We start from the raw sequence: 27077 nt of genomic DNA on the forward strand, positions 1-27077 counted from the left end.
AATCAAATCTTTAAGGATAATTGCAATTAATCCAAAGTTGCAATTTTGAGTCCTTTTTCCAATTTATTTAACTTTTTCAATTCTTCACTTCAACACAACACAATATCTATTTGCTTTATTTGGTTTTTCCTATTATTTTTAAGTTCAATTTTTTTATTTGCTTCAACCACCGAAAGATTAAATATTTTGCAAATTACCGAATTATTAATTTATTTCAAAAAGGTTACCGAATTTTGATTTATTCAAAAAGGTTACCGAAATTTTAATTTATTTGAAAAAGGCTATCAAAATATCAATCTATTTCTAAAGGTTATCAAATATTAATTTTTTTACCAATAAAAGGTTTTTTTTATTAAATTGAGAATTTATACACGTGTAACTTATATGGCGATAAATTACTTTAAAATTGTCAAGTATGATTCGGATGATTAGAAAAATTAACTTTTGATTATCTTTTAAAAACAAAAAATATTTGGTATCCTTTTTGAAATAAATTGAAAGTTCGGTAACCTTTTTAAAATAAATCAAAATCGGTAACCTTTTTAAAATAAATTAAAGTTCGGTAACCTTTTTAAAATAAATTGATAGTTTAGTAACTTGCAAAGTATTTAATCCACCACCGAAAGTTAGAGAATTTGAAGTTAGGCTTTAATATTATTTTTTATTTATTTTAGGTAGAAATTAAATTTTACAATTCAAAAAAAATGTATTTTGTTAACTATATAATTAGTATTATCAGTTCAACTAGAATTTTGGAATTAATTGAATTGATTAGAAAAAATTAGTTAGAATTGCAGTGAAATGATGATCCAACATCAAGTAGAAACTCAGATTCAATTACAATGCCAACTCTGCAGCTTCCAAATGCCCGTTGCTTATGTTGATCCAACATCAAGTAGAAACTCAGATTCAATTCCAACATTGTCCTATCAATGCATGATGCTAGCACAAAAATATGAGACAAACATCTCTCTGTTTTTTGAATATATGTTTTCTGCAAATATATATATTCTGAAATTCTAGCATTAAGCAATATTGTTCCTAAGGGATTGTAATGAATTACACACAGATTAAGAATTGAATTATGCCATACATAAATATAATGAACTCCCAATACAACCATCATCAGCTATTACTGCCAGAGTGAAATGACTAACAAAAACAAGCTAAACTTTATGTTGAAAATGACTTAACTAAAAAGGTGTACCGATTTCGCTTCTACTTTCAGCTGGACTGTATAATGCGGACCTGTTTCTCGGTCTGTTCTGTTCCAACTGTTTCACAACTTCATCCATCGTAGGTCTAACGGTAGGTACTGGAGCACAGCAACCCATTGCAAGTTTCAGTGCCTGAACTAGCCCTTCTTCCATTGGACTTCTTATCCCTTTCAAAATCTCCACGTCAAAAACTTCCATTGTGGTTTCCTCGAGGACCGCCACTTTAACCATTGCCGGCAAGTCCACAAAACCGCCATTTCTCCCAATTTTCCCGGGTCTTTTTCCTATCAAAATCTCAAGCAAAAGTATTCCAAATGCATAAACATCTGTCCTGGAATTGCACTTCTTCATCCTTTGAAGCTCCGGGGCTTTGTAACCGTCGGTTTTTGCAAGTGCTACTATTTCATCGGCCACGGATGGAACCATTAACTTGTCGAGCCCATATTCCGTTAGCCTGGAAACAAAAAAATCATCCACAAGCACATTTTTTGATCTCACATTTCCATGTGTTATTGGGTTCTCAAGGCTCGTATGAAGGTATGAGAGTCCTCTAGCTATGCCCAAAGCAATCTTATGGCGCCTAGCCCAATTCAATGCTGGTTTTCCTCCTTTAGTTTCTGCAATTAATAGGATAATAATACAACAGTAAGAACTATGTACAATGGCAAGTTTTGTTGAAAACAACAAAATATGGAACAAGTTCGGACATCTTGGGGACAATAGTGAAAGTACAGAAAGTGACATTTTCCGGGAACCTGGAACTTCAACTTCCATAACTTTAGTTAGTTAGTTTAACAGCGAAAGTTCAGATTGCATTGCATTTCTAAGAACAAGTTTTGGACATCTTGGGGACAATATGGATAATAATCACATCTGATAATGAATTGCAAATTCCAATGTGAATGAAGATATCATAGTTGTAGGCCTTAATTTAACCATGAAAAGTAATAAAAATGATAAAATAGTAACAATTATATTTCCCAGTATGACAATGCATTACTCTGCATTAAAGGAAACATCATATCTACGTGAGTGAGGCTTGGACCGTGAGGAATGGTCGCAAGGTGCTTAGAAGAGCAATATGCCACAATTAGGAGCAAATTTTTTGAAGCATAAGCAAACTCAAGAGTTTGATTCACTACAAATTGTGTGTACAATGCGAAGGATGGAGTGATTCAACCAAGAGAAAATGCATAATTCTTCAATAACAACAACAAAAATCTTTCCCATGAGAGTCAGAAACAACTCCAAAATGTTAATACAAGGAAACATATAAACCGCAGAGGAAGTAAAAGAAAATGAGCATACCATGTAAAAGATCATAAAGGCTTTTGTTCGGAAGATAATCATAAATGAGTAGCTTCTCCCCTCTCTTCCCCTGGTAGAATGCTCTCAAAGGAATCAAATTCTCATGCCGAATCTTTCCTAACTGCTTTATCACTGTTACACACGAATTTCTATCCTTGCAACTGCCTTCTCTCAACAATCGCAAAGCAATTGTACCACCATCAGCAAGCTTTGCCTTATACACAGTCCCATAAGTAGTCTTCTCCGTCACCTGCCCCGTCGCGTTCAAAACATCCTCTAACATCAAATGCTCACCTCCTTCAAACAAAATCAACTTCCCTTCACCGCCATTTCCACCATTTTCCTCATCTTCCTCCTCCTCTACTTCAAATTCACTATCTTCCCCACCATTCCTCTTCTTATTCTGCATATAACCAATCAACAATGAGGCCAACACAACAGCACCAGTCATAAACCCTATCACAATACCAGCAATCGCACCCGAACCCAATCTCGAACTCCCGCCGCAGCTTCTTAAAGGTATCCCACAAAGACTAGGATCATTCCCTTCAAAAGCCTCAACTCCAAACTTTGACACACCAAAAACCGGCAACATCCCACTAAAGTTATTGTGCGAAAGATTCAATTTTTCAAGGTTTAACACAGTTAAACCCTGAGGAATCGAACCCGAAAACACATTATTCGAAAGATCAAGCTCCTTAACCCCTAGAAAATGAGTCAAAAACTCAGGAAAATCCCCTGAAAACTTATTACTCCCAAAATCAAGAAACTGCAGACTCTTACAAGTAGAGTTAGGCAATGCAGGTTCAGGAGGAACCCCAGATAACAAATTACCATGAACCTTAAAAGATACCAACTTTTCACACAGATTCCATATAGAAGGAGGTAAAACCCCAGTAAACAAATTACCACTCAAATCAATATCAGAGAGTGAAGAGCTATAACCAAGTTCAAGAGGAATAGTACCAGTCATAGAATTAATGTTAAGATACAAGCTTTGAAGCATAGAAAACTCAGCAAGCTCCCTAGAAAGTGAGCCAGTGAGATTAGCAGAAGGAAGCTGAAGAGACAGCAAGTGCAAAGATGGGTCTTTATAGAAAGAAAAGTTAGTCCATTCAGGTCCAGAAATGTCATCACATGCAAGAGGAGAGCCATTAGAGAACACCCATTTAAGTCCTCTCCATTGGCATAAAGGAACAGTAGAATTCCATGAAGAAAGTAAGAGATTTTCAGTGTTACCTTGAAGTGAAGCTTTGATTTTTGTTAAAAGAAGATGAACATCTGATGAAGGCAGAGACTGGTTAAGTGCAGTGGTGGTTAAGAGTGTTGTGGAGAAGAAGAAGAAGCAGTGGAAAATGCAGAGAGAGTAAAGTTTGAGAATGGCCATGAGTGAAGCTTGTGAGAGAGAGAAGGGAGCAAAGGGAAAGGTGATATGATATATTAAGTAAAAAAATTTTGATTCCTGAACTAGGGTCGACTGTCGAGACTTGAGTATCAATTTTGATTCCTGAATTTAGAGTTTATGGTAAATTAACCCCAAAATTAGTTTTTATATAAATTAGCTCCCTTAATTTTTTTGATTTTGATCAATTGACCGTAAGAACTTGTATTCTTTTGAGGGATGTTTTTCGGTCTCTATTAAAATCAGATCTATGCGCTTTGCGGATGTTAAGAGTGCGTAATACAAAATAGATAAAACTAATTTTATTTGAGTTTATTTATCTGGTTGAATTGGTTTAACCGTTTGTGGTGATTATATTCTGACCGTTAAAGCAATTTAAAATCTTTTGATTCGATATCATTGGATTACTGAACTAGAGTTGATTGTTGGGATTTAAGTATCCATTTTGATTCTTGAATTTAGAGTTCATTGTAAATTGACTCTGATAATCCAGTAAAGACGAAACAACCTCCAAAAATACATATGCCACCAACTCAATGGAATGAAATAGGCCCACATGCGCATGAGAATTCCAATCTTGTATTAAAAGAGTTTGTACGTACCTTGTGCCTATCCTCAAACCTGTATCACCAAGGAAGCTGCCAGGATTGAGGTATAAAGGAGATTTCTTGTATAGAAAGAAAGGAAGGCCAAGGGGACCACTGAAGACCGTTCATGGGAATATTACTGTCACTTGGTTGAAAATACTTATTTTAACCAGCGAGGAAGAGCTTATGGAAGCGATAGAATAAATGCTTATCAGATTGGTTCAAATCTGGAACTTTAATTTTGTATGTAAAATGCAGGAAGAAGAATTTGGAATGCTACAGTCACCCGCATCAGATTTACTCTATATGGGAGAGTTTTAGATTGACTGATTATGGAATGATAAAAGAAAGAAATGGAAATGATGGCCAAAACTAGCACAAACAAATACATTGAGAGCTATAACTTTCACGATTGAGGATAGAAGAGGTGTGGAACTACTACATCATGATGCTTTGGTGATATCAGCAAAATTGGTAAACTTTTGGGTACGAAAGATTCTTGTTGATCCGGAAAAGTAGTATGTATTGAATTTGTGTGTATAGGCATACCTCAAATCCTTTTATAGTAGTGAAATCTAATCCGGTAGAGTCCTCAAAGAAAAGTGGTTCTTTTAGGAAATAGAATCAAAGTAGGAAATAGATCCCTACTTTGAAGTATGATCTGCGGGCAAATTCTATTTAGGAAAATGTCCTAAAAAAGAACGTCTTCCTCTTTTAATCTTTAATCCCGTTTAGGATACTATCTTTGATATATCTAGAAGATCTTATTTCTATATTCTATATGTGATTATAGTATTATAGTTGACTTTGAATTCAATCTCTTTAGCGAGGTTTATGTCTTTAGAGTATTGCCGATTGTTTTAGGATACGGTCAATATATGTTTGGGAAAAGCCCGTATGAGTGTGTTTTCAGGCAGGCAGACTTCTTTGGATTCGTCCGTGCCGATACATATTGCTAATTACTTTGGGACGAATCCTGAGGTAGGCTTCGTTGGTCGAATCCTCATAGGGCTCGGGTCCCTATTATAAGCTTGTTAGAACATGTTTTCTTCAAGACCGTTTGTTTTTTCTGCCATGTTCCCTTGTATTGCCCTTTTTAAGATCTGTCATGTACAATTTTTTCATATGGTAGAAGAATTATTTGGCTTTTGATTTCTAGTGGTATTTCTCATATTTCTTAATCATCTATAGGATATATTGTTGATGCGTAAATGGCAATCACTGTTTCGTTTGTATAGAATTATGAGTATTGTGGTATTTGACTTAGTGTGTTTCGCTCGGTATTGATATGACATGTCAACATGGTATCTCATGCATTTGAAATTTATTACATGTTAATAAGATTAGAATTATTCTTTATAATTCTGTTGTGTTTTATTGTAATTATCTTGCATTTGTCGTCTGTTTTGAACTTTGTTGTACTTATTTTTCAATTAAGTGTTTCATGCATACTACGAGTGTATTTTGCAAGTTCCAGGCCGTTTAGATGCCATTGAGATCGAAAATGAAGTGTTGTGAGAAGTTAAGTAAGAATCATACACATTGCAGGCTTTGCAAGAGGTTGCTCGAGTGCTTGGAGAGTCCGCTCGCTTAAGCAGACCTCGAGCAAGGAAGCAAGAGCGCTACCCGAGCCCTTGCTCGTACGAGTAGACTTGTACAATTTTGCATATTTTAAGTTTTATTTAACTAGTATGGCTTGGTTTCGAGCCAAACTTGACCATATGGTAATCGAACTTCATGAACTCACATGGCAGGAATGCAAAAGAGCGAGAATCGCTATTTTAAACTTAGACAACTATAAAAAGGCAAATTAGGAAGCTAGGCTTGATAGCTGTCGAAAGAGAATAAATAATATTTTTCTAGCAATTTTGGTAGTTTTTCAACTTAATACCAAGATCAATCGAAGGATACGAATGAAGAAAATGACAACATATTTGCAAGGATTAGTTGTATGTATTCCTTTACCATAAATTTCTAGATTTGTATTGATGTTTGTTATTTAAGTATATGTAGCTAGAAACCCTAATTAGGGATTATTGCTTGAAGTATGTTTATTTGATTTTAGAGGAATATGGATTTATGTAGTTAATTGTGTATTGATTATTATACTTAATGCTTGGTTTATTTTGGACTTTAAACGGTTGCTTTGTGTTTTGAATCTAACTCGAGAGAGCTGATTTAGGATAAACTTCTAATCAATAACATATAACTAACTACGCAAGAGTGAGTTAATATTAAGTGTTGATTAGATTTTCTTAGTTATTCTAATGATATTTATTTTTTAATATATTATTATGGGAGAGTGAGTTGCATGTTCTTTAATCGATTAAATTAGAATTCTTCGAGTTTAGAGCATAATTAGTGTTTTAGAATACCTTAAGCCTCCATTTATCAAAATGGATCATAATCCATGAATGAATGACATAATGACATTTGAATAGTATCAATCTCTGATTGTATCTTTTATAAGATAAATGTTTAATTCAGTATTTATTTTTATAATTTTGATTAATTTATCAATTTATATCAAATTTCTTCATTGCTAAACATACTTGAAGTAGATTAATGGATAGATAAGATTGGCTTCCTTACAGATCGATAACTGGACTTTATAGTTTATACTACTTGTTTGCACTTTATAAACTTGTAGATTTTATCCACACATAAGCATGTTTTTTCTTTTAAGTCAACAATGTATTTATGTTTTTCGTTCAGCATGCTAAATATATTTAAATTTATTGGCTCGATTTATATAGAATTATCAATTTATTATTTATTATTCTAACATTACATACGGATGGCATATTATTCATATACAAATTATATAGCGGTGATATACTATTAATAAACATATAGCATATAAAATATTATATTAAACACACAGTATGATTAAGATATTCATAAAATATACATAAGATTTTTGGACATTTAAACGATTTTCTTGTATTTTGAATCTAATTCAAGAGAGCTGATTTAAGATAGATTTTTAATTAATATAAAATTTAATTATGTGAAAGTAAATTAATGAATAAATGTTGATTAAGTTTTGGTAATATTTTAGTAAAGCAACTAATGAGCTATAACTCAATGATATAAGTGTTGGATAACTAATTGTTAGGTTGTGGGTTCAATTTTCTCACAAATGCTTTCTCTGTTCAATTATATGAAAAAAAAATTGAAGCACGTCCATTTGTTTTCTTAACATTTTTGAAATTTTTTTTAGGATCGGATTTTTTTTTAAAAGCGCACACACACATAATAAGAACATTCTTTAAGAAGAAAAGTTAAGCTTATAATAACGTGTGCAAAACATGCTACATATTAATGATAATCAGCTATTAAAACCATCCGATGATATTATATAAATGAAAAATATAAAATATACTCCATCCGTTCTGTTTAAAAAAGTACAAATTAATTTACGTCAAAATTAATAAGATAAGAGAACATTTTATTTTATCATGTCTCTCCTATTAATTAGTGTAATTTCACCTATTAATAAAATAATTGTATTGTAAATTGCATTTAATGCATATTGAAATCATTAAGATAAAAATGGAAATTCTCATATAAATTGGAACAGAAAACACGATATGACCTTTTTAAAAGAGATATACTTCTTCCGTCCATTTTTAGTTGTCGTTTTATGATAGATTGTTAAAATTAAAAAAATGATTCTTTTGTCTTAAATTATAAACATAAACACTTATATACTCCCTCCATTCCATTCTAATTGATAAAATATGGAGTTTTTAGTGTCCCATTCTAATTGACAAAACTAACATAACTATAATTTTATCCTTTAATTTTCCATCTTTATCCTCATTTAAAATTATGTCTTTTATGGAAAAGTGGTGAATATTTAATGAAAATTTGGCTAGTATACTAATGACATTAATTAGCTCTATCATCAATAAAAGGGCATACAAATAACTCTCTCTATCATTTATTAGTTTGTACTGGTTATTGTAATTTAATTATTTTGTCAATTAGAGTGGGACGGAGGGAGTATATAAACTCCATAATTAAAAAAATTGGTTTTGAAAGTAGAGCTATTAACCACTATGGATGATTTAGCTTTGGAAATTGAACTACCATTCAATGAAGTGATTTAATAAAAAGCTCAAATTTGGAATACTATTGTAAATATTACATAGAAATTCTAAAGTGATAATTATTGATGGACAAAAATATTTATCTAAAGCTACAACTAAAAATAAACCGGACGGAGTATAAAAATAGAATATATTCCTTTTTAAATGGAACGTAGGGAGTAAATATTTAGACGTTTAAATTCTGGCAAAAAATAAGTAGTAATAAATGAAACCTATATATTTTTTATAATTATAATGATTTTGAAAGTAATAAAAACAGAAAAAATATATCTTTGTAATGCTTTACATAAAGAGGTTATTTTCCAAATACCTGTTTTGGCAAAGTATTTAGAGTTTTTTAGATAAATACCAAAAAAAGATAAAATATTCTCAAAAATACTATTTTAAAGTTTTTTTTTTTAGAATTACAATCTGTACTTTTTTTTTTGCAAAAATAACTTTCGTTATTATCAAAAATATTTTTTTTAATCTCAGTAATACGATTTTGGTTACCCAGCGGTATACTAACACTGTTGGTTAACCAACAAACAAAACTATTACAAATTCAAACTTCAATTTTTATAAAACTAGTTGAAAATTTTATTATAAACCCCTCCGCCTTCATCACCGCAAGAGCAATCAACAATAAAACATAAATCGTTTTTTTTTTAAATCTAAAATTGTTGATTAACCATTAGTTAATTATTTGTTAACCAACAATATATTAAAAACAAAGGTCATTGGTGTACCTTTAATACAACATTGGTTAAATAGCAACAAAAATAAAAATCAACAACAGTTAACTAACGATTTTATTAATAATATATTCAAAATAACATTTATTATAAATTACCCAACGGTTTACCTAATATTAACCATTGATTACCCAACACCCAAATATATCACTTAATTCTCATAAGCATTTCTTCAAACACTTAGAGTGCAACATGCTGTCTAACAAAAAAAATCAAACCAGAAATATAAAATTCAGCAACAGTGTTTACTAATGATTTCATTAATGATATATCAAAACTAAAAATTACAGGTTACCTAACGGTTTACCCAACGTTAACCATTGGTTATCCAATACCCAAAAAATATTACAAATTCTCATAAGCATTTGTTCAAACACCTAGAGTGCAACATGTTGTGCAATACAAAAAAATCGAATCACCATTATATCAACACCATCTTTCACAAAAAAAAAACAATAAATGGATTAAAGAACACACAAAACATTGATTCAATTTTAGATCTGAAAAAGACTTGATTGAAACGATGGTGTGCGAGGGCTTGTGCACGACGGCAGCGGGCTTAGGACTACGGCATCTAGCGTAAATGGCATCGACAACAGTGAGATTTGATGAACGGCGGCAGTGAAATTTGATGAATGGCGGCGACATTGAGATCAGAAGAACGGCGAGATTGAATGGAGAAAATGAAGACGAGATTCTCGCAACAATCACGTACAACGGCGGCAGCGGTAGGCTTGGAATTTTCTGTAAACGGCCGTCATCTCTTCTCGAACGGTGGCGGCAAGTAACGATGATATGGGTTTTGAATTGGAGTTGGAATTGAGAAAGAAAAAAGGGAGATGGAGAGAAAATCCTAAGATCGTATTTTTCAAGTTTAGAAAGCATAAGAATCAAAAAAGAAGAAGAGAAAGCTAAATCTCTAAACTGAAAGTTACACCCGTATTTGTCTAAATAATTTGGCTAAATCCCGTGTTTTGTCTAATTAATCCAAGTATTTACACTATTTTGGCCCATCTTTTTCTCTTATCCAATACTACCTAATTCGCCAACTTATTTACCAAAATACCCACTATATAAAGAATTATTATCTCATTTTAGGTTAAATATTTACATAACCACCTTTTTTTCTTTCTCTTCTCTCTCAAAGTTCTCTCTTCTTTTCTTCTTCTTTTTTATTTGATTTTCAGTTTATTTCCTCCGACTACTTTTCCATTCGTCTTTCCGGTCGCGCTTCCGTGCGTCTACTTCCGATGGTTTTCTCGTCGTTTCCGGTCGTTTTTCCGTTCGTCTTTTCCGTTCGCGCTAGTCCGTTCGTCTCTTCCGTTCGCTATATGAATTTCTCGACTCGTTTTTAGATTTGAGTAATTTTTTAAGTTTTTTTGCGATAATTTAAATATTTTGTAAATAAATTATTGTAGTTCTATAATTTTTTATTTATAAAATTGTTCTATTATTCATATAATTATTTATTTTGTCTTCTCTTATTCATAGATTTGTTTATTGCTACTGATTTTGTAAAGGAAAAATTGATTTATGGTGCATTTATAATAATTTTATAATATCTTTACGTTTTAATGTATTTTTGTTGTATTTATAGTGTATTTCTTCTATTTTTAATATATTTATGGTGCATTTACAATGTTTATGGTGTATTTACGGTGTTTATGGTGTATTTGCAGTGTTTCATGGTATAAACCACAAAAAAACTAAAAATTGCTAAACTACTTATACATTACTTATACACTATATATACACTAATCTTACACTATATGAACACCATAAAAACACTATATATACACTATTGTTATACTATAAAAAAATAAAATAAAAAATTACAGGAAAAAATCTACAAAAAATAAAAATTAATATATATATATACTATATATACACTAATCTTACACTACATAAAAAATTGCTGGTCGGTTCGGTCGGTTCGGTTGACCGAACTGAAAAAATCGAAAACCCAAATTAAAACCGAAAAAGGTATTTGTAAAATTAAAAAAAGGGTATTTTTTTTGTAAATAAAAAAGTCAAAAAAGAAAAATCAAAATTTGCAATGTAAAGTTGTAAATAAAATACCGAAACATGTATTTTTAAAAATTACCACTTACATAAATTGTTGGGAATATTATTTTTTCTGCTGTTGGACCTCCTCTAATTATTCTCTTTTTGAAAGAAAAAGACTGCATAAAAAGAAAAGGCCTCTCTGGTTATTGAATTAATTCCCATGAAAATGGATGTTTTGGTAGGTCTAATTAATTGATTGATTTAATTCTCTAATCAAAGATATGATTAGGTAGATTATGGCATGTCTTGTTGACATTTCCACTGCTCAAACTCACGCCAGTCAAAGGGATCATTTGTAATCTTATAAAGGTGTAACCAAATCAAGTAGATATACTGTTAAATTTGAGATCGGTTTTTAAAATTTAGTATTTGACTTTAATTGGGTCACATTTAATCTTTTAAATTCGAGTTCAAATTAAATATAATTCTTGAAAATCAACTCAACTTGAATTATTTTTATATATAAATAAAATTAATTCAATATTAAAATAAAAATTTACAATGAAAATATAATGTAAAAAAGTGAATTGATTATAACTCGATCAATTAAACTTATGAAATGATCAAATTTACTATTTCAAATGTCCAAATACGACTTGTTATGAATAATAAATAGCTATTTTCAAAAACAAAAGTATAATAAATAGCTCATGCTTGAATTTTCGATTAACAACAAATTGATTTTGAACATTTTCATATCAATTTCAAATAGTTCGTGATTTAATTTAATTTAACTTGCCTCCTATACGAGCTTAGAGTTTTATTTTAATTTTGAATAATAATAGTATTTTCAATTTTTTTATCAGTAACAGTATTTTCAATTAAAATAAGAAAATGATTTTTTTTTTTCAATCGATACCAGTTACTAACTTAAAATAGAATAGCTCGAAAATGAAAATTAATGTATGACACCATGAAATTGATTTCCAATAGTCAGATTAACAATTTTAGATTGGCCTCCTTTTGGCTTTGTGGTTCATAATGATGCATATATTCACCAAATCAGGGGTGAGCAAAATTTTGAGCGCCGATATAACCGAATGAACCGATAATTTTAGATTGGTTCGATTTAGATGAATATAAGTCAGTTTGGGTTAAGTTTTTAATTTTTTTCAGGTTAGTTTTACTTTTTAATTTTGAAAACCAAATTTATCAAACCTACCGAATAAGCGAACTTTTGCGTTTTGTTTTTTTGATTTTTTTTGTTTAAAAATTTTAGTTTTTAGTTTGGTTTTAATTTGTTTCGATGTTGATTGAGTTCTAATTTGTTTCATTGTTGATTCGGTTTCAGTGGCTTAATGTTTTAAAAAACTCCGACTTTTCATCCCCTTTTCAATCCTACCCTGACGTTGAAAATTTGTCAATTTTACCCCATTTTGCATTTTTTTCATTTCAATTGTACCTTTAAGCATAAAGTTGGCCTTTATTTATTTGACAAAATTTCAAAAAAATTGTTTAAAAATGGTCAATTTAATATAAAAAGTTAATTTAATGCAAAAATGATCAATTTAGAGAATTTTTGTCAAATAAAAAAGTTCAATTTTATGCTTTAGGGTACAATTGAAATGAAAAAATATAAAATAGGACAAAATTGACTGATTTGCAACGTCAGAGTAGGATTGAAAAGGGGATAAAAGATCAGGATTTTTTTAAGACATTAGACCTTAAATAAATCATAAAATTGTTCTAAACAAGAGTGGACCACAAGCATGAGATTTGAAAATCAAGTCCCCCTGAAGCTGTTAAGTAATTATTGCTACCACTGACATTAAGAATCAACTCCAATTTTTAATTTTTATTTTCTCAAGAGGATGAAACTTTGTTTGGCATGCTTCAAACATATACTATCATTACTTTTTTTTTCCCACCTCCAAAGCTATTAGCTGCAGCATCAGAATTCAAAAATTATACTACAGCACACTTAATTTCAATGCACAAATCAGTGTTTTAACTTGTCATCTGTTCTGCGAACAAACACATTTAGACCTCAAGTAGCACGAAAACGGATATGGAAAACGGAAACGACACGAAACGGAAACGGAAAAATGGTCTTTTTTTAAAATGAGGGACACGAGACGTAGGAGAAACATGTGAACAATAAAAATATAAGGATATATTAATAATAAAAAAAAAATTATAAAATTCTATATATAGTATATGGTATTTTTATTTTATGCCAATTAATATAATAAATTAAATATAATTAAGGAGATAAGATTTATTGTAGGCAACATGAATAATAAAAATTATGGGTTAGTTCCATATAAAATCACCACCTTTATACGTTTTTTCATTTTAATCACGTCCTTTAAAAAGTGTCAAATAATCACCACCTTTCATTTTTTTTGCAAATCTATCATCGATGAGTAAAATTTGATGTTTTTTTCCTCCCAAATAAATGTTTTAATCTGACTAATGCCCTATTAACACACAAAATACGTTCCTCTTACTCTTTTCTTGTTGATTCCGGTTGTCGAGTAAATAAAGATACACCGAATTTTCACATTCGTGATAGATTTGCAAAAAAAATGAAAGGCGGTGATTTTATTTGACAATTTTTAAAGGACGTGATGAAAATGAAAAAACATGTAAAGGTGGTGATTTTATATGGAATTAACCCAAAATTATGGGTAATTGATTAAAAAAATTACTTGTTGAGAATTATTTAGATTTTTTATAATTGTCTAACTTTTTTTATTTGCCGAAATAGTCCGAAACTTTTCCTTATGAGTTTCCGAAAGTTTCTGCTTTCTGAAACGTTTTTAAAACGGGACACACAATTTTATCAAAGTATCTGTGCTTCTTAATTAAGAACAATTCCAATTGTCAAATGACATTTGTTTGTAAATGAATTTTATATGTCTATAAAACACACTTAAATCCAAACTTTTATATACAGTAGACCCTCTAATAATTAATACTCAATAAATTAATAATTCTAATAATTAATAAAATTTTAAGAAACCAATTTGAATATTACGTCTTATAAAGTATTTAATAAATTAATAATTCTAATAATTAATAAATTTTTAATCCACCATGTACATTAATTATTAAAGGGTTGACTGTATGTGTGTTTCGAAATAGTAAAACACAAACACATCTCACGAAATAAGAAAAATCACATTCATTTGAAATTGCTTGGAGAAGCAAAAGTGCTAGCACACAAACATTTATTTTAGAAAAATTCTATTAGTGTGGATACTCATAGAGAATATATAATTTTATTCAAACGGTTAAATCGGTGATTAAATCGATTGAATTATTAACTTGACTATCACAACAGTTCAGCCACTGGTTTTATTTTAAAAATACTGGTTGATATTTGGATCTTTCATATTATTTTCAATGGGTTTTTTTATATTTTTCATGAATACATTAATGGAGTGGAGATCTAAATTATTATTGATAAAAAAAACTATTTTTGATATTTTTTAGATTTATTTAAAAATCAAATTGTCGATTTATAATTTGAAATAACTATTAAAAAAAGCCAACAGATAGTCAAAAGAGAAAATTAGGAAAAATACTATCCTTTTGAAAATAATATGATTTCCTACCTCAATAAGGAAAAGATAGAGAAAATACCTCAACATTTTAATGTTTTTATTTTTTTTACTCTAACACCTATTTATATTATAATTATACCTACTTTTTTTTATTATTTTACTCTAACCATATTTGACAACTGTTGTTTATGTTCTTTTTTCTCTCTCCTTTTTTCTCTTTCTTCTCCATTCCTTTTCTTCTCCTTCTCTGTTCTTTTTTTTTTCCGCCGTTCTTTTTCTTCATTTTCTTCTTCTTTTTTATTCTTCTTCATTTTTGTTCTATACTTCTTCATCGTTAATTTATCATTCCGCCGTCGCTTCGCCATCATTCCGCCGCTGCTCAGCCGTTTTTCATATTCAATTTTAGCGTTTTTTCCTCGACTCGTAGTGATTAATACGATTTGTTTAACTTTCATATCTAAATAAATTACTCTTGAATTTTCTCAATTTTAGATCTAAAAATCTGCACTAAAAACGTTTTTATACACAAAAAATGATTTTCTGAAGATAACGACATGATAATCAGACACTATTTTATCATACATTATCTAGATACTATCATATATGTACCATAAATATTATTATCTCGTTATCATATGATAAAACATTATCATATGACACTATTTCTGTAAAAAAAATTCCATGTAAGTATCATATTATCATACCGTTATAAGCTTATCATTATATTATCATAAAAACATTATCATAGTATTATCATTATCGTACATTTGTATTAGCATAACCTTATCATAATCATATAATTAATGTTATGCGACATGATAATACCATGATAATCAGACGCTGTTTTTTAATAAAAAATTGATTTTTTTCTGCAATGTTATGATACTTACATGATAATGCAGTGATGATACTCATATTATTTTTTTCTGCAATCTCCATTACTTCATGTAATATTCAAATGAATTATATAAAACTTGGGAAGCAGACATAATAAAAATGAAGGACATGAAGATAACTTTACAACCAAATGCGCAATTCACCATTCTAAACTGAATGGTGAGTAAGAAGTCATAACTTTACAACCAATGGTAAGAAAGGGTAATGGTCAGCTATATTCTAAAAAGGAAGAGATGGTGCTAGTGAAAGAAAACTGATTATTATGACATTAAATGTAAACTTTTTGATAAAATGGTATTGTGCGTAAACTTTTTGATAAAATGGTATTGTGCGAAAATAAAGTTCATTTTATGAATTTTCTTGTTATTTTCTCAAAAAATTATGATAATAAGATAATAAGGTGAAGATAATAGTATGATAATATGACCTTATTATACTTCATTATCATACTATTTTCTTCACATTATCATCTCGTTATCATATTTTTTATGTAATTTTTTTTCATATATGTATCATATTATCATATTGTTATCATAATTTTATTATTATGTCGTTGTCATAACATTATCATTATCATTTATGTAAAATAATACATCATCATCTCGGTATCATATGATTATATTATGATAACGAGATGATAATACAGTATGATAATCAATTTTTTTGTAGAAAATCTTTCTTTATACAGTGTTATGATAACAACATGATAATACAGTGATGCTCATATGATAATCAGATACTGTTTTTTTTTTTATAAAAAATCATTTTTTTTCTGCAGTGTTATGATAATCATAATCAGATGCTGTTTTTTTGCAGAAAATTATTTTTTGTGCAGAAAATCGTTTTTTGTGCAGAAAATCGTTTTTTTTCATCATCACATCATTTTTCATGCAGATTTTTAGATTTAAAATTGAAAAAAATTAAGAGTAATTTATTTAGATCTGAATGTTATAAAAATCACAATAATCACCATGAATTAAAGAAAAGTTTGCTAAAATAAAATATTAAAGAACAATGCAGCGACGGTGGAGCGATGGAGAAACGGCGGAGGAGCGATGGAGAAACGGCGGAGGAGCGATGAAGGAACGAAGAACAAAGAAAGAAAATGGAGAAGAAAAGAAGAAATAAAGAAGAAGAAGAAAATTAACGAAAAAAATGGCCAAATCCATATAGAGGTCCCTGTACTTTACATTTTTTTTCGGTAGGTCCTTATATTTTATTTTTGTATTATCTTGTCCCTCTACTTACCTATTTTTGATTTTCAGGTCCTTTGTGAATTTTTTCCAGTCCCTCTACTTATAATTTTTGTTTCCTCCAGTCCCTTTATTTTTAATTTTTGTTTCCTCCAGCCACACAAAAGGACCGGAAAAAACTCATAAAGGATATGAAAATCAAAAATAAGTAATTATAGGGACCAAATAATATAAAAATGAAATATAAGAACCTATGAAAAAAATATGTAAAATACAGGGACCTCTATATGGTTAAGCCAAAAAAAAAGAAAGAGAGAAGAAGAAGAAGAAGAAGAAGAGAAAGGAGAGAGAGAGAGAAAAACATATAAAAATATGGACTTAAGTGGCAATATGCCCCATAAACTTGTATGCAATGGGCAATTAACGAACAAAGGATCAATTCATTTGGCACGAAATATCAAAAAAGTCAATTTGGAGACTTTTTGATCAAACAGACCCGCAACTATGTCAAAGTGCATCAAAAAGCCCCCTCTAACACAAAAACACCTCAAAAAGAGAGTCGGATTGCTAATTACAAAAATTAGTTCTAATTAATCATACTATAAAACTAATTAAAATTCTAATTAACATTGATGAGTTAAAACTCTCATTATTAAAAAAATAGGGATCTTTTCTGTCCTTTTTCTAACTAAACCTGATTAGTACTAAACTTAATTAAACATTTTTCAAACTTAGTCTAATAAATCAAAATGACAGTAATTGACACTAATAAACCTAAAACTTAATTTAACCTAAACTACTTCTCGCAGCCGCCGACGCTGCACTTTTCTTCCCTTCCGAGCAATCACCACCATCGCAAATCAATCCAACAAAGACAAACCTGCAATTCGATTGGAAGAAAATAATCAAGAATCGTAATACTAAGAAAACAAAAAAAAAATCATTCAAAGCAACAGTGAGCTTCAAATCTTTAGTTGTTGCTTCGTTTTGTTGCCGCCGCCGCATATCGTTGTTGATGGTACTGCTTCCCGCCGGTTGTCAGGTTGAAGGAAGTAGACGTTTAAGAAGGAAACTGGTGTGCCGTTCATCTTCAAAGCGGCCGTTCGTCAGCGCTGCAACGGAATAAAGACGAACAATCCTCTGGTTCGTTGCACATCCTCAACAGAAAAGAAGAGAAACGAACCAAAAGATGGCTCGTTGTTTCATCGAGTGTGGAAGACTGTACCGGTGATGAATTTGGAGGCGGCGGCTGGCGGCAAAATGTGAAGGGAAGGAGAAGATCTATTGATTTAGGTTTAGTTTTTCTTATGAATTATGAAATGATTTATTTTAGAAATACAAAAGGTAAGAATAGGTTCCTCAAAATTTATTTATGAATTAATTTGATTTTTGAAGTTGTGAAAATTAAAGGTTATGATTGAAATTTGAAAATTATTATATATTAATATAAAGAATAAAATAAATTTAGGAACCATTTGAAATATTTTTACATTTTAAAATGGAGAGTGTATCTCACTTGAGGAGGTGAGAGTGGGGAGGGGTCTTTTTGATGCACTTTGACATAGTTGCGGGTTTGTTTGATCCAAAAGTCTCGAAAATGACTTTTTTGATATTTCGTGCCAAGTTGAGGGGGTGATCTGATCCTTTGTTCGGCAATTAACACATAAATTATCTTTGTGGGCAAATTAGTACATGAACTTGGTGATTATGGGCAATTTGCCCCATTTTGACAATTTACCCCCTCAATTTGTAAGTTAATTGTCTCTTAAATTGGCAATTTGCCCTCTAAACTTGTAAATAATTTTGCCAAAATGGGCTAATTGCCCATAATCACCAAGTTCGTGTATTGATTTGCCAATAAAGTTAATTTATGTATTAATTGTCCATTGCTTACAAGTTGAAGGGGCAAATTGCTACTTAAGTCTAAAAATATGACAGCTGTAACATGATAAGAATAAGAAAAAAATAATTAGAGTAAAAAATTAAAAAAAAATTGATATAATTATAATATAAATATTCTTTAAAGTAAAAAAATAAAAGCCTTAAAATAATGAGATATTTTTTCTATCTTTTCGTTATTAAAGTAGGAAATCAAATTATTTTATGAAATAAAATATTATCCTACTCTTCCCTATTCGAAATGCACATTCACAGCATCCTGCGAATGCGATCGAAGAACATAGATACTCATGGCTTTTTTTACTTTAAATCATGTATGCTGGTCTTGGATTCTAGTCTCAAAATAAATAAAATCATGTATGATAGTACAGTTTTGGCACTTGAATCATTGTCGAGTGAAGCATATATTTTCTGGATGAAACTGTATACATATTCCAATTATATTTGGCCCCATCAATTATTGAGCTATATTTACATTTTATCAAAACGACAATATTTTTTTAAAGAACAAAGGTCAACGCGCCCTTCTAAACTTTTGACACTGGATCATTTAATATAATTTATACTTTTTTGAGCAATTAATCCTAAAATTCCTCATTTTTTGGTTAAATACCCTATAATTATATTTTTAAAACACGTAAAATACAAATCGGAGGTGAGGGATGTAAAAAAGTAATTGGATATTTCTCTAATTGTTATATATTTATTTTAAATCCATTTTTTAAAATAAAAATATAAAATATAAATTTATTTGACCTAAAAATGAAGAGTTTGGCAGTTAGTTGCTTTTTAAAATATAAATTGGGTTAGATGACGTCACAAATTCAGGAAGCGCGTTGACCCTTTGTTCTTTTTTTAAAACATAAAACAGTTAAAGAAGGTTTTTGTTAGAGAAAATTACTATGACACCCCTCACATTTGACATAATTCACAGTTTAGTCCCTCGTGTTTGAAAATTGAACTATATAGCCTCTCACTTTTGGTTTTGTCAACTATTTAGTCCTTCCATCCATTTTGGATGTTAGTCAACGAAGTCAATGAAACTATATGGTCCCCCATTTTTGTTTTCTCAACGATTTCACCCCTCACTTTTGTTTTTGTAAACGATTTCGTCCCTCAGATTTGATAATTAATTTACCCATAAGTTCATTGACTTCGTTGACTAACACTAAAAATGGATGGAGGGACTAAAATGTTGATGGAAGCAAAAGTGAGGAGCCACATAGTTTAGTTTTCAAACAAGAGGGATTAAAGTGTGAATTATATCAAATATGAGGTACTTCATAATAATTTGCTCTTTTTGTTAAAACAAATTGAATGGGTGGGGGAACTCAAATGATATATACACCAGCCTGAATTCTGTTAAAATTTCCTCCTACAAATGCTAAAAATTTCCTCTATCAAATGAAAAAGTGTTTTTACTATTTTTTTAATTATTGGAGAAAGAGAAATATCTAAACTTGTAAAAGCAACTAATTTTATAATTGAATCAAACTAAATTTATAAAAATTTAAAACATTCCAAATCAAGTGTTTAATCGTTAGCCTTTATAGTTATTTCGTCGGCTTCTTTCAATAGTTATTTCAAATTAAACTTATTGAAAACCTGGCATGCATCTTTTATATTTCTCTCTTTCAATCAATGTAGAATCAACATTTTGTTATTATTAAAGGCCTAATTACTTAAAAAAACTCTCACCTTGTAATATTTTTTTGTTTATACCACGATTTAAGAAAAAATTCATTTATACCCTTTTTCTGATTTTTCGTTTTCAATTGTACCCTAAAGCATCATTGAACTTTTTTCATTTAAAATAAAATTTAAAATAGTCCTTCATTTTTTAACCTATATTCTAATTAGACTTTAATGTTATTAATGGTATAAAATTACCTTCTTCTTCATAAAATAAAACTTTTAATTATTATTTAATTTATATTAATTATTAATAATTTATTAAATACAAAACCGTAAAAATAAATAATTTTAAATAAAAAAAAATCTGATTCTCCGTCCGGAGGAGGAGCCCGCTACTCCTTCTCCGGACGGAGCCCGTTGCTCCTCCTCCATGGAGGAGGAGCAGCGTCCTGCTCCTCCTTCATGGATGAGGAGCCCACTGCTCCTCCTCCATGTGAAGGAGGGGCAGATCTGCTCCTCCTTCACATGGAGGAGGAGCAGCTCTCTCGTAGAGAAGGAGCTCCTCCGAATTTTTTTTTAAAAAAAATTATTTATTTTTTGTAAAAAATATTTATCGGGTTTCGATAGCGGATTCGTAATTTGAAGGAGTACAATGGTGGTTCAGAAGTTTTTTAAATAAAAAATTTTAAAACGATTAATTTTTAGGATTAATTTGAATAGTTTTAAAGTTTAAGGATTTGTTTGTATATTTACCAATAGAAAAAAGTATAATATAGCCTTTCTATTAAGTTGGTTTTAATATTTGCATCCTTTAATTGATTAAATTGTCAAAAATTAAATTTTGGGGTACAGTTGAAAACGAAAAATCAAGAAAAGAGTACAAATGAATTTTTTCCTAGATCGGGGTATAAACGAAAAAATATTACAATGTGGAGTTTTTTTAAGTAATTAGGCCATTATTAAAGTTATTACCAAGCTGGTCAGTCAATGTTTTTGTTCGGTTTGGTTTCTACTCAAAATAAGCTGAATTTATTTTATATATCAAACTAAACTAAATTTATCGATTCAGTTTCGTTCGGTTTGTATGTCCCGAGTCGGCTAGTTAGAAGCAGGAGAGAATTCAAAAGCACAATGAACTTATCATAATCATAGCACAGTTATTAATTTATATAATCTTGACAGATATTGATCTTAACTACCAATAATCCATACAAGAACATGATCCATTCTCAAAATGGTGGAAACGTTTTCGATCCCTTACGATGATCTTACGTTTATAAATCTTTGAAATTAGCTTAATAGAAGAGTGACAATCTTCACAAATTCTTAAATTCTTAACAATCTTAAGTGGACTTTGAGGGCTACTACTAATTAATCCGAAGGCAATAGCAATCTTCTCACTATGATAGTTCAATGCATTTTCTTTATCTTCTTCATCAATGTTGACCGTCACTTGTGTTGTGTCGGGTTGGTACCCTATTGATCTCAGTCGACTAGAAATCTCCTCCAACATCGAACGGATTTCTTGAGCTCGAGGATTTGAACCGTCTTCTACAAGGAATTCGTGAATCTCCCCGTTAAGTTCAATCCAGCTACATCCAGGGTCTTTCCTTATTTCTAGTTCCTTCATTTTCAGCCTCACTTCTGACACTCCATCCCAGTTTCCTCTACAGGCAAACATATTGGATAAAGCTACGTACGAGCCGCTGTCTTCTGGAAACAATTCCATCAAAATACGTGCGATTCGCTCCCCCATCTCGATGTTTCCGTGCATTTTACAAGCACTAAGTAAGGCTTTCCATATCACATCATCTGGTTTGATAGGCATTTTTCTTATAACTTGTTCAGCCTCTTCTAAAAGCCCGGCACGGCCTAAAAGATCAACCATACATCCATAGTGTTCGATCCTAGGTTCTAGACCGTCGACATTGATCATATGATTGAATAACAAACGACCCTCTTCGACTAAACCAGCATGGCTACAAGCATTCAGTAGGCCGATATACACAACATCACTCGGTGCCAGACCAGCTTCCTGCATCATCCTATAATAAGCAAGAGCACACTTTGCTCGCCCGTGCAAAGCTAGCCCGCCAATTATAGCGCTCCAAACAATGACATTATTCTTGTTGCGTACGCTCTCAAATACTTGAATTGCCTTCTCAATGCTTCCACACTTCGAATACATATCAATCAGAGCAGAACCAAGCACATCATTGATCTCAATTTCATTCTTCTCTGCGTACAAATGAACCCATTTTCCCAATTCAAGTGCACCTAATCTTGAAATTGCAGGAAGAACACTAACCAAAGTCACATAATTCGGAGATATATCACCCATTTGCATATCACGAAACATTTCTACCGCCTCCTTAAAATACCCGTTTTGCGCATACCCCGATATCATCACATTCCACGAAACAACACTTCTATGAGGCATTTCATCGAACAGATTCCTCGAAGCTATAAGATCCTTAATTCTTACACACCCATCAATCATCACATTCCACAGAACCACAATACCGTCTCTCATCCGCGTATTCCTCACTAATTTACCACAATCATCATACTGAACAACATGCTTCCTAAACAAAACAGAAGCATCATCCATAACACCACACATAACATACAATCTAACAAGATTACTAGCAACAAATTCATCACTATCAAACCCTAACTTAACAACAAATCCATGAACTTGTCTCCCTTCTCGTAACCTTGCTGTTCTAGCACAAGCTTTTAATACAGAAGGGAAAGTAAATCTATTAGGCTCAACATTACCATCACTACACATTCTACTAAAAAGCAACAAGCTTTCTAATGGGTGCTCATTACTATCATCAGATTCGGCGAAAGCTCGGATAATTGTGTTCCAAGAAAAGCAATTTGGTTGATGTACTTGGTTGAAAAACTTACGGGCATAGCTCAGGTCGCGGTGGTTCGAGAGGGAGAGGGACTTAAGAAATTCTGCAGCTGCAAGAGGGTCACTGATAAGGGCGGTTTTGATGAAGTGTGCATGAATTTGTTTGAGGTGTTTGATAGATTTGCAGCTCGAGATTTGAGGGAAGAGTGAAGATGGGTGAGTTGATGGAGTTGTGGTGATGGAATGGTTATGTATTGTCGAGTTCATTGAGAGGTATTAATGGATAAAGTTGCAAGCTTTTTTTTTTCCCTTTGAAATGGTGGACATGGAAGTTTTGGAGACTTTCAGTTAATTAACTGTATATTCCTTCCAATAAAAATTTGCCATGTCACACCTAATCCAATGGAGTTCTGTTTTATTTTATTTTTTTGATTTTTTATGAATCATCTAATATATAACATAGAAATAATCGTATGTGAATTCTGTGGTTTCATTCAAAATTATTGCCAAATTTTAATTTTAGTATGGGGCTATTTTTTAGTATAATAGAAAAAGAAAAGATTTTGATAAATGTTTTCTACCACAAGATCACCCAGAACAATACTCTTTTTGGTGGATAATACAGATCTTGATCACTAGCTCATTTGTGCAGCGTCTAGCAGCATTGCTTCTCCAGCAAAGATTTTTATTTCTTACAAATGCCAACTGATTCGCCCCGATTCTCGCGTTTATACATGAGGATTTGTATACATAGGCTACGTGCCATGAAGGTCGTAAAGATGAGTAGGTTTGCATAGTTCGATAACCAAAAACAAGGTGCGGAGAGAAAACGATACTGTCATTTCTGTATAAAAATTGAAACTGCACATGGCAGAAATCCTGTATGTATAATAATTTCATACTTACAAATATATTCTGTTCCTTCTTGGTGCATATCCTACACCGGATAACTCATAGAAATTCACTGCTCCTTCTGCTTTTACTTGTACTTCTCCATTATTCTTCTTGCTTCTTCTAAAGGATCTTCCGAAGAATTTGTGCTTCCTCCACCACCCCCGCCGCCGCCCCTTGGCCCTTGATCTTTGTTCAAGGCAATAAAAACGAAATATACAAATCCCATTGTGGCCTGTGCATCAAACATAATGCATAACTAAATATCATAACGAATCAACCCTTATCGCTGAGCAAATAATCCAGATTTGTGCATAAACTTCGGTTGTTAACAACGTCCATTTTGTTGAATCATTGCAACTCACGGGCCATAAGAGGCCATCGACAAATTTTCACTTATTGCAGTCAATCACTGATATTTTAACTACTTTAAATAGAAATTAGAGATAGAATAAAAGCACGCAACATACCAGAGCAAAGAAAGCTGTAGATAGAACTGACTTCAGTACAAAGAGCGAAACGGATAGTGCAACAACTGTTACTGCAAGCCTAGCAATTGGTCTTGGTACAGAATTCTCAACAACAAAAAAAAAATTAAACATCAAATTATACTGCAACCTTATGTTACCAGCAGAAGCATATTAGAAAAAGAGTCAAATTTAGCTTACAGGCACCAAGTTCATTCCTGCATCAATACCATCCTTCCCAACCTTCCATGCCGTTTGCGCAACTAATTAGAAAAGCGAAAAATCTCCCATTAATAGCTGGTAGCACAATTTTTTAAAAAAAAAATCCTTAAAATTATCAACAAATTTGAATAACCTCAAACAAATCCATCAGCCACCAAAATAGAAACTAAGAGTTCTTTTATAAAATGGCCTACCACTAACTGGTGAAGGAGTTTGAGCTGTTTAAAGCCCTGAATCAACATGTGCTAGGTAGCATGGACACAGACACGGACACGGACATGGGAAAATGGGACACTTGGAAATGGACACGGAGAAACAGTTCTATGTTAAGGTTTCATATGTAAAAAAATAAATCTCGTGTCAGAAACGCACATTGTTCGAAGGAAGTGTCTGTGCTACCTATGTGCATGATTAAACATGTACAGATTCGGGTATCTTATATTTTCCAAATTGCTTAGGTTCTAGCAATTATAACCTTTTAGACATTTCAAACACAATGTATGTATTTCTATTGTATCAAAATTCGATCAACAACTTTCACATAAAACCCCACATTCCAACCAACTGAAGAAAACAATTAATCAGTCCAAGAAGCAAAATATAATAATATCCTTATACACAGTTTGAAAACTAAATCACCATAAAAGAGCTTAATACCCTTTTTTCGCTAAACGTTTTTTTTGTGAAGAGTACTCACTCCCCTGAAACAAAGCTCAGGATCACTGTCGAACCCGGGATGTGGGCCGCACGCAAGCCCACATATTCTGTAATTTCGGGCTATAATAGCCAGCAGTCCAATCTCAATCACTCCATTTATTGGAAAGAGCGTAGCCAGGGTTTAGAACCGGGACCATGACATCCAGATTGGTGTCGCTTACACCACTAGACCAAACCCGTGCAGGCATTTGCTAAACTATTATTAATTAACCATTTACCAATCTAAAAAAACGCTAATTAAACATCTAAAACACCAATAACTCAATACTATAGCACTAGCAAGCAACAAAAATGAGTTCAAAAATAATAATAATAAGACAGTGAGACATACCTTTGACGAAATTATTAGACTGCACGGCGAAGACCCGAGAATTGCGGGAAATGGGTTTCAATTTAGGTAGAAAAGTTGGGTTCTTCAGCTTTAGAAAGGAATTGGAATGGACAAACTGAGAGTTAAGGGTTTTTGGGGAGCAGCTTAATAATGGTGAAATTGAATTTAAGCTATCAACAATGGCTAAGGAAGCCATCAAATAAAAACAATTATTTTTGGGACTAATTCAAAAGAAGCTGTTAATTTCAAATTAAACAACTTGTTTATGTATGTGTGTGTTTGGATATCAAGAAAATTCAGAAGATTTTGCTATCTGGGCTGGGGTTGGCAATAGTTTTGGTTTGGGACGGATTTTTAGATATTTTTATTTTATACTAATTTCGCATTACGTGCTATGCACGTGACTCGTAACGTAACTCGTTAATGAACATATTAGTAAATTTAGTATAATTATATCAGTTTTTTTATATATAATAGATATTAAATTAGTTATGAATTTTTGTAAAAATAAATATAATATATTCGGTTATAAAATATTTCTCCATACTGAATAATAAGATAGAAATTTAAATAGTAATATATTAACCAAATACAATATTTTAATTTTGTAGTTCAATCAAATTAAAAGATAAGTATTCCTATTAATTTAGAGACAACTAGTTTCGCATTACGTGCTATGCACGTGTCTCGTAACGTAATTCTTCAATGTATATATTAGTAAATTTATTGTAATTATATCAATTTTTTATTTATAATTAATATTAAATTAGTTAAAAAAATTGTAAAAGTTAATATAATATATTCGGCTATTAAGTTTTTTTCCATACTGTATTTATTCTTCTTTTGGTTTTATAATAACTATAATTAAATAATTAACTTAATTTTATTAATAATATATTTAATAATAATAAGATAGAAATTTAAATAATTATATATTGACCAAATATAGTATTTTAATTTTGTAGTTAAATCAAACTAAAAGATAGGTATTCCTACTAATTTGGAGACAATTTAGTTATTTTT

The 27077-nt window shown here is 31.1% G+C and overlaps 3 protein-coding genes across 3 annotated transcripts; all 3 read right to left on the reverse strand.

Moving 5' to 3' along the window:
* Positions 1–1070: 1070 nt before the first annotated feature.
* Positions 1071–3974, reverse strand: LOC126657333 (putative kinase-like protein TMKL1). The gene is made up of 2 exons (XM_050352002.1): positions 2526–3974; positions 1071–1834 (listed from the first exon to the last, which is right to left on the reverse strand). Exons 1-2 carry the CDS (start codon positions 3910–3912, stop codon positions 1194–1196), a joined length of 2028 nt encoding a protein of 675 aa, XP_050207959.1. The 5' UTR covers positions 3913–3974; the 3' UTR covers positions 1071–1193.
* A 17726-nt stretch (positions 3975–21700) lies between these two features.
* Positions 21701–23795, reverse strand: LOC126656217 (pentatricopeptide repeat-containing protein At5g48910). The gene has a single exon (XM_050350732.2). The coding sequence runs from the start codon at positions 23691–23693 to the stop codon at positions 21759–21761; it is 1935 nt and encodes a 644-aa protein (XP_050206689.1). The 5' UTR covers positions 23694–23795; the 3' UTR covers positions 21701–21758.
* A 452-nt stretch (positions 23796–24247) lies between these two features.
* Positions 24248–26420, reverse strand: LOC126656218 (uncharacterized). The gene is made up of 4 exons (XM_050350733.2): positions 26055–26420; positions 24986–25047; positions 24788–24892; positions 24248–24552 (listed from the first exon to the last, which is right to left on the reverse strand). Exons 1-4 carry the CDS (start codon positions 26248–26250, stop codon positions 24406–24408), a joined length of 510 nt encoding a protein of 169 aa, XP_050206690.1. The 5' UTR covers positions 26251–26420; the 3' UTR covers positions 24248–24405.
* Between the last annotated feature and the right edge of the window lie 657 nt (positions 26421–27077).

This window comes from Mercurialis annua, linkage group LG7 (genome assembly GCF_937616625.2).
Source record: "Mercurialis annua linkage group LG7, ddMerAnnu1.2, whole genome shotgun sequence".
In the NCBI taxonomy this organism is placed as follows: domain Eukaryota; kingdom Viridiplantae; phylum Streptophyta; class Magnoliopsida; order Malpighiales; family Euphorbiaceae; genus Mercurialis; species Mercurialis annua.

Coding starts and splice junctions, on each gene's coding strand:
- LOC126657333 (XM_050352002.1), bottom strand. CDS start 3,912: ATGGCCATTCTCAAACTTTACTCTCTCTGCATTTTCCACTGCTTCTTC. Junction 1,835..2,525: donor CCTTTATGATCTTTTACATG/GTATGCTCATTT, acceptor TATTAATTGCAG/AAACTAAAGGAGGAAAACCA.
- LOC126656217 (XM_050350732.2), bottom strand. CDS start 23,693: ATGAACTCGACAATACATAACCATTCCATCACCACAACTCCATCAACT.
- LOC126656218 (XM_050350733.2), bottom strand. CDS start 26,250: ATGGCTTCCTTAGCCATTGTTGATAGCTTAAATTCAATTTCACCATTA. Junction 25,048..26,054: donor GTCTAATAATTTCGTCAAAG/GTATGTCTCACT, acceptor TTTTCTAATTAG/TTGCGCAAACGGCATGGAAG. Junction 24,553..24,787: donor CTACAGCTTTCTTTGCTCTG/GTATGTTGCGTG, acceptor TTTGATGCACAG/GCCACAATGGGATTTGTATA.